The 12,361-nt window shown below is 46.3% G+C and overlaps 1 protein-coding gene across 3 annotated transcripts in view; it reads left to right on the forward strand.

Moving 5' to 3' along the window:
* The first annotated feature begins 1,255 nt into the window (after nucleotides 1-1,255).
* Deptor (DEP domain containing MTOR interacting protein) overlaps nucleotides 1,256-12,361 on the forward strand; it is a 152,231-nt gene continuing 141,125 nt past the window's right edge. The window contains exon 1 of one of the 3 annotated variants that reach the window (XM_040730376.1): nucleotides 1,256-1,528. In XM_040730376.1, the coding sequence (XP_040586310.1) occupies nucleotides 1,422-1,528 (107 nt within the window). In that variant the 5' untranslated portion in view covers nucleotides 1,256-1,421. The remainder of the gene's footprint in view (nucleotides 1,529-12,361) is intronic. The other 2 variants (XM_040730377.1, XM_040730375.1) reach the window with 2 other exon arrangements.

Genomic DNA, 12,361 nt, shown 5'->3' on the forward strand with positions numbered 1-12,361 from the left:
ATGTTTTTTTTTTACCAATAATTAGGCTTTGAAAAATGTTAAATGTTCTATTTTTACACCCAGTAAGAGTCAGACCCAGTCTTCAGGAAGGTGGAGTAACATTCATAACATCATATGATGTGGTATGCATTGGCACTTCCTGCATCTTGTCACAGTTATTACTGTCCTTGTGTCAAGGTACGCAGAAACAAGTGCCTGTATCTTACAGAAGGGAAATTCAAAGACCCTTCAAAATATTTATCCAACCATGAATTGCAGCTATGTGGAAGTTTACAAACCCAAAGTGAAAAGGGATGACGCCAAGCAGGTTTTTTGGGAACATTTTAAACCAGTTCTGCCATTCAAACGTGTTTAACGTCACTCTTGACCGTACTGCTCCATTTTGTCAGGTGAGATGCTTTTGTTCTAGTGTGTTTTATGAGACAAGGCATCTTTGTAGCCCAGTGGTTCAAACTCACCATCCTCCTGTCTCATCCTCTGGAGTTCTGGGATCACGGGTGTATCATCATGCTTGGAAATTTTATGTCACCATCCTTGGAAACTTGCAGCTGTTTTAAAACACAACCTGCTTGCATGAGAGAAATTACCTCACTCCTCTGAGTCGCCTTCTGGATGTTAAGGGAAGGCAACACTCAGATTATGATCTAGGAAAACAAAGCAAGGCATCCACCTACCCGAAACACCTTTAATGCGCCAGGTGTCGACAGGTGCTAGCTACAGTTATTGTAAGGAAGAATGAAGAGCATTTAGGTAGAAAGGTCACAGGAATGCAGCCAGATTCTAAGTCTTTTTAAACCCCAGGCCAGGATGCTTTGCTGACTCCTTTGTGAGGTAGTAAGTAGGCTGTCTTCAGGGAAAGTGGTCAGAAAAAGTGGCAACATCTTCGATTGCTCATTGACGGAGTAAATCGTTCTCACTTTTATTCTTTGCAACTCGGCTATGGAAAATACAGGAAAAATGCAAAGTTCCCCAGCATGAGTTTGGGAGAGAAGAAGAAGAAGGAGAAGAAGAAGAAGAAGAAGAAGAAGGAGAAGGAGAAGGAGAAGGAGAAGGAGAAGGAGAAGGAGAAGGAGAAGGAGAAGAAGAAGAAATATAAAAAGGAGGGAAGAGTTCAACCTCCTGAAGAAACACACAGCTCACTGCCCCGCCCAGATGTTTATATTTTCCTCCTCGGCCCCGCCCCCGGACCACGAGAGCGACCGGGCCACGCCCCCACGCCGAAGTTCCAGGGCTAGACTCGCCCAAATCTTCAGCTCGCCCGCAGGGATCCCCTCGCCAGCCAATCGCGTCCGAGCCGCGGGACCGCCAGGAACAAAGATGGCCGGAGCGGCCTCGGCGCGGGCAGACTAATCGGAACGCCAGGCACCCGGCGGGACCGCGAAGGCAGAGAGAGGGAGAGTGGCAGCCGCGCAGTCGGGAGCATGGAGGAGGGCGGCGGCGGCGACAGCAGCAGCGGCGGGAGTGGCGGGGCGCAGCAGAGAGAGCTGGAACGCATGGCTGAAGTCCTAGTCACCGGGGAGCAGCTCCGGTAAGGAGAGGGTCGCACTGCTGGCGGTGCCCGCGGCGCCCCGGAGGGCGCGCGCCCCCTGACCCGTGGCGGGCGAGTCGCGCGGGCGGCCGCGGGGACCGTTAGCGGGCGCGTGGGATCGGAGGCTCGCGCCTGGCGCCTGCAGCCCCCGGGACGCGCAGCTCGGGGAAGGCTGCAGGGACCCGTGCCCGGGAGCGCACGGTGCGGGCTGGGCTTCTGCAGCCCTGCGTCCCGCGCGCGGTCTCGCCACCCCTCGGCGAGGTCTCCCTGATATGACTATGACAGCCTAGCTAGACTGCTCGGTCCCCATAGGAGGGTTGGATCGGACTCCAGCCCCTGCACTTCCAGATGAAAGCACCGGCTCCGTGATCGCCTGCCGTTCTGCTTTTCCTCTTGCTAACAAGGCATGCTTCCCTGCCTCGGGTCTCAGTTTACTTACGGGCGGATCTCTGCGAGTCCCTTGAAGGCTCATTTTGGAAAACCTTTCCGAGCCCTCTACCTATCCCTTCATTGGCACATCGTCAGTTGTCACTTGGGTCCGCAAGGGGGCGTGAAAGTACCTTGTTCAGGGCCCGCGTTTGGGACCCTGGAGTTGGCCGATCGCCTCGCACTTTTCCAAGAATTATCCCTTGCCCAATCTCAGAAATCCAGGAACAAGCCCTGACCTCCAAGGGCTCCCTTGCCATTCCCGTCGCTTCCTGTTCCTTTTTCTTGGGCCTATGCTTAAGGCTTGGGCTTCCGCAGCTGCTGGTATTGTGGTCATAAATCCGATTGCAGTTAAAAATGATTCCGGCTCTGCGGCGTTTGCCAGAACTTGAACCACAAGCCCCCGATCCAACCAGAAAGACATTTTCCCCCAGTTGTTGGCTTGCTTTTTTCCCCCGGCTTATTCCGATTTCTAAATGGCTCTTTCAAGATTTGAAGGAGAGTTTTGCAAAGGTCCCTGGAGGTCTGGTAAACCACTGGGGTTTTGCAGGGCTCAGTTTGAGGAAGTAGGTGTCCAAAATCAGGATGATAGTCTAGCGTGACAAAAGGAAAATCACGCATTTTGGTTCCTTGTTGAATTTCAAGCGTGTGGCCAAAATTACAGGGAACTAAAAACCTGTTTTCCTTCATCAAGAATATTTTCTTAATTAAGAAGATGATGTAAAGCTTTTCTGATTCAGTCTGATTTCCTTGACAGTTTAATGCTTTGCTCGTTACTGTATTGCTGTTTGAAAAGGCTTCCCCTGGATGGGATTCTTTACTTTCCGTTTCATCTAGAAACATTATTGTGTTACTAATCACTTTCTCCTTCGAGAGACTGCACCTTAGCCAGGCAGTGGTGGTGCACACCTTTAATCCCAGCACTCAAGATGCAGACACAGGCGGATCTCTGTGAGTTCGAGACCAGGCTGGTCTACAAGAGCTAGTTCCAGGACAGCCTCCAAAGCCACAGAGAAACCCTGTCGGGAAAAACCCAAAACCAAAATGTCCCTTCTTCAGGTTCCTCAGCTCACTTGCTGGCTTTCCGGGCACAGTTCTGCAGATGGGAGGGTAAATCTGGGTTTGAATTTCCGGTCCTCCACCATATAGCCCAGTGTTACCATGACTTTGTTTTGAGGAGGGCTTTGAGGCAGCATGAATCCTGGCCTTGCCCTTTGCTTAGCTAGAACAGAGCCTTGGACAAGTTATTTAGGTAAGGAGGATGAGCAACAGTGGAATTTACCTTGCAATGTTAATCATGAGGCTTACACGAGTGTCGGCACACACCATGTGATCTTTAGCCAGTGTAGCCGAGCTTAGACAGATGAGTTTTCTCGTCTGTTTCCTCGCCTGTAAAGTTGCCATGAAGATGAAAGTATTTCATGTGGTGCTTTTGAGAATCTGACCCCGGGCTTCCTGTATTAGTGAGCAATCTGCAAGGGCTTGCCGGAATGAATGGGTGCTAGTGTTCTCTCTGCATCACCACTTTTGACTCTCGGGCTGGTAAGATGTGTCCAGAAGGCATGGATGGTTGTAAGAGTACAAAATGTAACCAGACTGCCCGGGTTTTCTTACTTCTGCCTCCACTATGTGTTAACTCTGAGACTTTGGGGCAATTGACTTACTCTCTTTCCTCAGATTCCTCTTTGTAGACAATTCTGTTTGGGATGGCCTGCGATGTCATATCCAAATTTGAGCATAATGGTATGTACCTGCAACCCCAGCACTTGGGAGGTGGGGACCAGAGGATTATAAGTTTGAAGTTAGCCTGGCCTGCATCGTAAGTGCCAGACCAGCAAGGCCCCGTCTTTAAAAACCCAAAGTCTGAGCAAATATTGACCATTCAAACTTGACTTGAAAAGTACAACTTCACTTTTTATTGCAACTATTTTAAAGCAATTAAAGGAATCTTACCGCGCATGGGGAGGGACAGGGGCTATGTGTAGCACTGTGCCAATGCAGAGGTCAAAGGACAAATTTCGGGGGCCATTTCTTCCATGTTTATGTAAGCTCCAGGATCACATTCAGGTTGCCGGGAGTTCACAACCTTCAGGCCCACCATTGTGGCTCATGTCTGTAATCCAGCACTTCTGGAGTCAGAGGCAGAACGCTAGGCCTTCACCATCCTTGGATACGTAGGTTTGAGGCCAGCCTGGGTGGCATGGGGGACCCAGTCTGGAAACAACATCAGAAAACTCAGTTACATAATACTTAGATTTAGGGATTGAAGTGCCATATACCTGGTGTCCTAATTAATGGAGGGGCAGGTGTCTGGCCATCCTCACTGTTGCTGGATTCTTCCGTTGTTCCAGATGTCCTCGTCTTGCGTGATTCCTGACATTTGGTGGTGACCAGGCTTTCTGCCTCTGATTGCTTCCCAGCCAACACGGTCACCTCTGCTTTGTCTTTGTACTGTTGCCTTGCTTCTGGGACATCACGGTGAGGAGCCGGGTGATGAAAAGGGGGAAATCCAAGAGTAGGGTGTGAAAGAAGTTTCCTTTCCAGCTTGGTTGATGTTCAACTTGTTTTCCATTTTTTTTTTTGGAGACAGGGCTGTACTCCATGCATACATAGCCCAGCCTGGCCTAGAATTTCTGACAGCCCTTCTGCCTCAGTCTCCCGAGTTCTGGGATTATAGGTGGGAAGTTACCACACCTACCCCCTTTCCTCTCCTGTTTTTGTAGTGTATTCTCTTGGGGTGAGCTAGTGAACCCCAGCAGCCCTTAGCCCCTTTCCCTGCAGAATGGGGATAACGTCCCCCAACATCAGATTGTAGTGTTGGATAAAGTGGGGTCCAACAGGGAAAGAGCTATGTACAATAAGCAATGAGCCGGGCAGGGTGTTGTGGTCACTGTGAGTTCCAGCTGTGGAGCTGGGGGCCAGCTGCACCGGCTGACACTTTTGCAGTTGGTTGCCTAAGGACACCAGAAGTCAACACATACACACTCTGCTTTCTTTTCCAGTAGGACCTTTTCCTAGTTCTCTTCAAGATCTTCTCTCATCTTAAAAGAATTTACTTCCTTGTCCAGATCTTTTTATTAACTGCTTAAGAATTTTTACACATGTACATAATGTTTTGATCAAATCTATCTCCCACTTCTGCCCCTCAGTGTTCCCGAAGGTCCCCCCACTTTCTTCTTCCCAATTTCAAGCTTTCTTTTTTTAAACTGAGTGCACTTAACACTGCTAGTATTTGCGTGGGTATAAGGCAATCTGTGGGAGCATGGGGCTGCATCACTGAAGGAAACTGAGTCTCCCTGCCCAAGCAGCCATAAATTGAGAGTGGTCGTGAGCTCCTCCCCATTCTTGGTGGGCTTTTTAGGAAGCTTGAGCTTGCGTGGGTCTTGTGCAGTCATAGTTGCTGTGAGTCCGTGAGTGCAGTGGTCCTGACACACCTTTAAAAGACTCAGTTGCAGCAGTCTCCTCCTCCTCTGGCTCTTGCAGTCTTTCTAACCTCTGTTCCTCCATGATCCCTGAAGCCTGAGAGCAGGTGGCGTGATACAGATGTGGAATTTAGGACTGAGCGCTCCACAGTCTTTTTCTCTGCACACTGACCAGTTGTGAGCCTGTGTATGGATCACCGTCTACTCCTGTATGGGACATCGCTGAGGGTTAAGAGCTGCATTAATATTATAATAATGTTATACTAATCATTGTGGGTGTTGAGAGGAGTCCTTAGAGAGTGTTTTAATCCTGTGTCCCTTTAGCAGAATAATAATCGTGGGTTCTTTCCCCAGGACTTATAACCTACCCACTCTATTCTGTTCTCAGCCCAAGTACCAGGCTTGAGTTCTGCTGGATGGGTCATCTTGTCCAATAATCTTCCACATTTTTGCATCTCGAAGATGCACTTGGAGCCAGCTGTGTTGGTGTATGCCTGCAAGCCCAGCACTTGAGAGGTGGAGACAGGAGATGACAGTATAACGATCAAGTACATAGAAGGAAGGGAGAGGGAAGAAGCTGACAGGACCAGAGAAAGCATGCTTAGAATGGAGGCAGAGAGAAGAAAAGGAGATGTTATGCCTTTCTGAGAAACTGGGTAATCAGGCAATTATAAAGCTGTATAGCTGCACTCTGTGAGAAATAATGCTTTTTTAAAGTGTGTGTGTGTGTGTGTGTGTGTGTGTGTGTGTGTGTGTGTGTGTGTGTGTGTGTGTGAGTGCAGGTGACTGAGGAGGCCAGAAGTGTTGAGTCCTCCTGGAATGGGATTTACAAATGTTTGTGATCTTCCTGAATTGGGTCCTGGGAGCCAAACTCGGGTCCTCTGCAAGAGCATCAAGTACTCTTAAGCCCTGAGACATCTCTTTGCCTATGCTTCAAACTTTTGAATTGGTCAAAGAATGCAATAATACTTATCACTAATTAAGAAATTTGACATACATTATTGACATGCTAGATGGGGCTGACAGTTCACACTCCAATGTTTTATTGATGTCATAACATATGCATTACACAAAAATTATACATATTATGCTAAAACATATCTGAGACTGGTCACATTCTAGTATGACAACTTTTGCAAACTATGGAAATCTAATTTATCCTGGAAATGTTCATGTTTTAATAAAGCATATTTTTTTCCTTTTCTCCACCAATATTAAAGTGTGTCTTCAGTGCCGCGTGATTTTGAAAGCCTGACTAGGACTGCATGAATGCTAAATCTGTAGCCATTTGAATGCAATGATAAACTGCATGGGTTCCACTTCCCATGAGCTTGGAATGGGTGGAAAGGGGAATTAAGACAGTACTGAGAAACTTGGGGCTTTGGTACTTTGGGTTATGAATGCAGTGGAATGCTTTAAGCACTGCTTAATGGGCCACACCAGTAGGAGCATAGAAGGCAGAGGTGCTAAGAGTTATTTAAACTGTAGGAAGCTCAAGAGGTTTCAGAAGAGAAGAATTTTAGTGTGTTGCCTAGAGTTCATTCTTGTGATATTTTAGGGAAAAAAATGGCTGCCGTTTGCCCTTGTCCCAAGAGTCTGCTGGAGACTAAAGTGAATAGTTTTGCATTATTCAGAAGAAATCTCAAAACAGCCAAGTAGGGCTGTCGTGTGGTTATTAGTGGTGACTCAAGTGAGGATTTATGATGAAAAGGGACAAGCTGAGATCTCTTGAGTTTGAGCCTAGCCTGGTCTACAGAGCAAGTTTCAAGACAGCCAAGCTTAGGCAGTGAAGGACAGAAAGCTGGTGAAGATGTAATTGAACCAAGGGGACCATGTAGCTTCAGCCACATAGTTCTGGTTTAGAGTTAAGGACAGAAGAAAGGAGTTACGGAATAAAGCCACTGAGCCCTGACATGTGCCTAGTAGAGAGGTCATTGTGTGAAGCTGTGAAAGATTGCCTTGGAGAACCTAAGATGTTAGAGAAGCCAGAATCATGGGATACCTGCTAAGAAGAGCTGCTAACAGGGAGTTAAAACCCTCCATAGAGAAATGTCCCGCGCCACAGTCTCGCCAGCAAGAACGACACAGGACACTCGGATCCTTCTGCAGTAAAGCTTAATGCATCTTGAGAGATAGATGATCAGCTTCTGAGAAGGAGACCCCAAGCTAAGAAACCCAGCCCCTTATATAAGCCTAGGAGCTCCGAGTGAGACGTGTAGAGCCGGGATTGGTGGTTTGCTCATCACCCCAGATGACGCCACGGGAGAGGCAAAGCTTAAACGGTGGACTCCAACTGACAACGGATGTCGGCGCCATCTTCTAATGGCGATAGCGATAGCAATAGCGAGGGCGGCTCCTCACAGAGAAAGAAGTGTGTTGCAGTCAACAAAGCTGAATGGAATGGAGATTTGAAGAACATTTTGACATCAGACATGGACATGCAGAGTTTGGTGTTTGCCCAGCTGGTTTTCTGTTTTTCTGTAGTCTAGTATGGTCTTACTTTGGCTCAGTATTTCCTTACTATGCTCCCTTCCTGGGTTTTGGAATGTTAACATATAGCCTGTGCCATTACATGTTGAAACTTGTAAAGAGAGGCTTTTTCCTTGCCAGCAGCTTGGTTTTTCACCCGCCAGTCATCTGGGCGCTGCCGCGTTGTAGTCCCCAAATAATTATGAAGCTGTTGGCCTTGCTTGTTTCTTACTGGCTAGCTCTAACTTAATAATTGTTAAGTTAATTGCTAATCTAAGTATTTCTCTTACCGGAGAAGTTTCCGGGCTTCTTATCCCTATGGCGTTACATCTTGACTCCCTGTGTTTCTCCTACCCAGAGTTCTCCTGGACTCCTAGTCCTACCTATCTTGCTTCCCTATTGGCCAACAGTGCTTTATTGACATATACACAGGACTTCCCCAACAGAAACTATGTGATCTGCTTTTTGGTTTTGACTTTCACAGGTGATTGCAGGTAAGAGTTTGCATGAATCTCAGAAGAGACTTTGAACTTTGGACTTTAAAATATTGTTGAGACTGGTATAGACTATGGGGATTTTTAAAGTTGGGCTAAATAAATTTTGCCTTATGATATTGTTACAAGCTTGAATAAATGAAATGTGGTAGTTTAAATGTAATTAGCACCCATAATCTCATTGGGAGTGGCCCTGTTAGGAGCCATGGCTTTGTTGGAGTGGGCATAGCCTTACTGGAGGAAGTGTGTCACTGTGGAGATGGGCTTTGAGATTCCCTATGCTCAGAACACCATCCAGAGTCAGTCGACTTCCTGTTGGCTACATGATGGAGGACTCAGCTTACAGCTACAGCACCACACCTGCCTGCATGCTGCTGTGCTCCCCATCCTGATGATAATGGACTGAACCTCTGAAGCTGTAAGGGAGCTACCCCAATTAAATGTTTTCTCCATAAGAGTTTCTGTGGTCATGGTGTCTCATCGCAGCAATAGAAACCCCAGCTAAGACAATGTTGCAAGCTGTTGCAAGCTTTCCAGTTATTCTCTTCTACGTGGAGCAAGCATGTGCAGGCACTAACGGCTGCTTTCACAAAGGGATCACCACACAGTGAGTTTTAGCCAGCGTGTAGGCAATTGTAGGGATGTAACAGACTTCTTTCCCGAGTTCACATTATCTTGCTGTTTGATGCCTTTACACACACACCACTAAAGCCTGGTTCTTCTAAGTTTGCTTTCCTTTATTTGTTCCTTGTTTGATACAGGCTCTCACTGTGTAGTCCAGACTGACCTTAAGCTCCATAATCTTCTCCCCTTTACTCCAGAGTCCTGGGATGCCTGGCTGGCCGTGTGCAAAAGGATAGAGCCAAAGAGAATGCTCAAATAGCTCAAGTAAGAGAAATAGGAATTAGAGCACACAGACTAGGAAAAAGAGAACAAATTGTGATCCAGGGTTATCATATGTGCCATGACCCTATGCAGTGTACACCAGGAGCTAGCCTGTGGTATCACTTAGTTTCCCTAGTAGCACTGGCAGATGTAACTTCAGAACCTACCAAAGATACATCTATGGGTATTGTAAAGGCATTCAAGATGGTTGCTGAGAATCCCACACACAGTTCTGGTGCAACAGGAGGCTATCAGCATAGATAGCCTAGTAAGCACTCAGTGAATATTCAGGAAGTTATACTCCTATATAGCGCATGTAGAAGTTAGAGAACATCTTTTGGGCTCAGTATGAGTTCCCATGATGCATGGCAAATACTTTTACCTGCTGAGCCATCTTTCTGGTTCTGTAGTTTTGTGTATGCTTTTAAAAAACTAAAATAAAAACATGGAGATTAAGCTGGGTGGTGGTGGTAGTGCACGCCTTTAATCCCAGCACTTGGGAGGCAGAGAAGCAGGCAGATCTCTGAGTTCCGGGCTAGCCTGGTGTACAGAGTGAGTTCCAGGACAACCAGGACTACAAAGAGAAACCCTGTAGGTGCACCTACGGGCACAGGACATACCACGTGCCATAAACACATACAGAAATGAGTCAAGGGGCTAAATATGCAGCTTCGTGGAGGACTTTCCTAGTATGCATGAGACTCTGGATTCAATCCATAGTCCTGGGTTAAAAAAAAAAGCTGGAATGTTAATTGTTTTTAGAATGATACATCTGTGGTTACTTTTCTTAGAGGCCAGTTTTGATATGGCTGCTATGAGTTTTAGAATCAAGAAACACGAAAAAAAAGTTAAACTTCAAAAGATGAAGGAAGACAGTTCCCTATTTCTAGTATTCATTTGGTTCAGAGTTTTGTTTGTTTCTTTTCTTTTTGGTCATAGATGGTGAATTTCCCTGAGTTTAGTGTCTCAGAAAATAGGAAGTAGCAAGATAACTTCCTTCCATAGTAGGCACATTTTTCTGGTTTTCTCATTTTCTCTCAGATTTGAGATCTTTAATGACCCTTGGAAGTGTGTGTCAGTGACACTTTCTGTTGGTTACCCAACTCTTGGGGGACATAGTGGAGACAGAGTCAGGGAGAGAGGACTCAGTGGAACAGGCAACATGCTGGCAAGCAGCCATCACTTTGTGGGTACCAGGAAGAACAACTTGAGCTGTTCTAGTTGAGGCTGTCACATCCGTTGTAATGTCCATAGAACCCTAAGTTACTCAGGGCTGCACAGAGACTTTTGTTGTTTCTATCTTTAAGAACCTTTTTTAGGATTGGAGAGGAAATGTGAGATGCAGCCTAAATGACTTGTGAGGAACAAGATAACCTTTTGTATTCTCAGGTTTGGGATGCCAGCCTGGCTTCCACACTGGGGAAGCCCCTGGCAGCTACAGAGGATGTGGTTGGTGGCATTGGGAAAGGCTCCAGTCGGCTTCCGACCACCCTGGACTTCAGACTGGTATCTTGGTTCTGGACTTTATTATGATCCTGTCATCATACTATCCTTGTTTCTACAGACTTCTGATATTTCCCTAGAAACTCTCTTTATTGAGAAATGTTAGATTTGTATTCTTTGGGAGATTGAGAATGGCAAATATCATTTAACCTGCAGGTGGATACATAGCAAATATTGATCATTCAGGGTGTATAATGGCACCTTCCTGTAATCCCAACAGTTAAGATGTACATCATCATCACCATCATCATTATTATTATTGACCTAGAGAGATAGCTCAGTAGTTAAGAGCACATACTACATTTGCAGAGGGCCTGTGTTCAGTTCCCAGTACCCATGTTGGGCAGCTCAGAGCCACCTAAAACTCCAATTCCAGATGACTTGACACCTCCTTCTGGGAACACCTACCTTCATGCGCACATACCTACATACCTACATACCTACATACCTACATACCTACATACCTACATACCTACCTACCTACATACCTACATACCTACCTACCTACCTACCTACATACCTACATACATACATACATACATACCTACATACATACATGCATTCACAGTTTTTTTAAAAGAAAATTGTTTTTATTAAAATAAATCTTAGGCGGATCTCTGTGAGTTCGAGGCCAGCCTGGTCTACAGAGTGAGTTCCAGGACAGCCTCCAAAACAGTACAGAGAACCCCTGTCTCGAAAAACCAAAAAATAAAAAAAAATTAAAATAAAATAAATCTTAAATAATAATTCAGCACAACTCAATAAACGGGAAAGCTGAGAAATACTGATATTAAGTCATTCACAATCTAAGCACTGGAAGAATAGAAGATGACAGCAGGCATTTTGTCTGTTTGTTTTGAGACAGGGTCTCCGTAGCCTGCTGGCCTAGAACTTCTCCTCCTCCTGGCTCTACCTCCTGGGATACATCATCACACCAACTGGGCATTTGTGGTAAGGAAGGGCATAAGGAAGCCATCCTTCTAGCACAGGAGACTCTTACAGGGCAAAAGTGGTGAGGAGAAATTCAGCTCACAGTCTATAAACCTGGGATCCAGGCTGGGGAAAAGCAGGCCAGCGGGACCTTCAGGTTGTGGGCTATCCTGGTATTGACGTCGTGGCCTTACACGCTTGTGACAGTATGCTGGCACAGTGGAAATATCTTCATGCAACTTGGAGATGAATCTGCGACAAAACGTGATGGCAATCAGTGCAGAGGAGGGGGAGCAAATACGCGTTTTCCTTTTTAAAACTTTTTCTTCATGGTGTCCTGTTTGTGGGGTTTGTCTTTTTTCTCCCTCGTGTGTGTGTGTGTGTGTGTGTGTGTGTGTATGTGTGTGTGTGTATTGACAAGGGTGTGATGAATGTGCGTGTGTGTGGATGTGTGTGTACACATATTTACAAGGGTGTGGTGAATGCATGTGTGGGTGTGCACGTGTGCACATATTTACAAGAGTGTGGTAAATGTGCATGTGTGTGGATGTGTGTGTGGATGTGTGTGTGTGTATGTGTGTGTGTATGTGTGTGTGTGTATTGACAAGGGTATGGTGAATGTGCATGTGTGTGGATGTGTGTGTGTGTGTGTGTACGTATTTACAAGGGTGTGGTGAATGTGCATGTGTGTGGATGTGTGTGTG

The sequence above is a fragment of the Mesocricetus auratus genome, unplaced genomic scaffold, assembly GCF_017639785.1.
Source record: "Mesocricetus auratus isolate SY011 unplaced genomic scaffold, BCM_Maur_2.0 Super-Scaffold_100023, whole genome shotgun sequence".
Taxonomy (NCBI): Eukaryota; Metazoa; Chordata; class Mammalia; order Rodentia; family Cricetidae; genus Mesocricetus; species Mesocricetus auratus.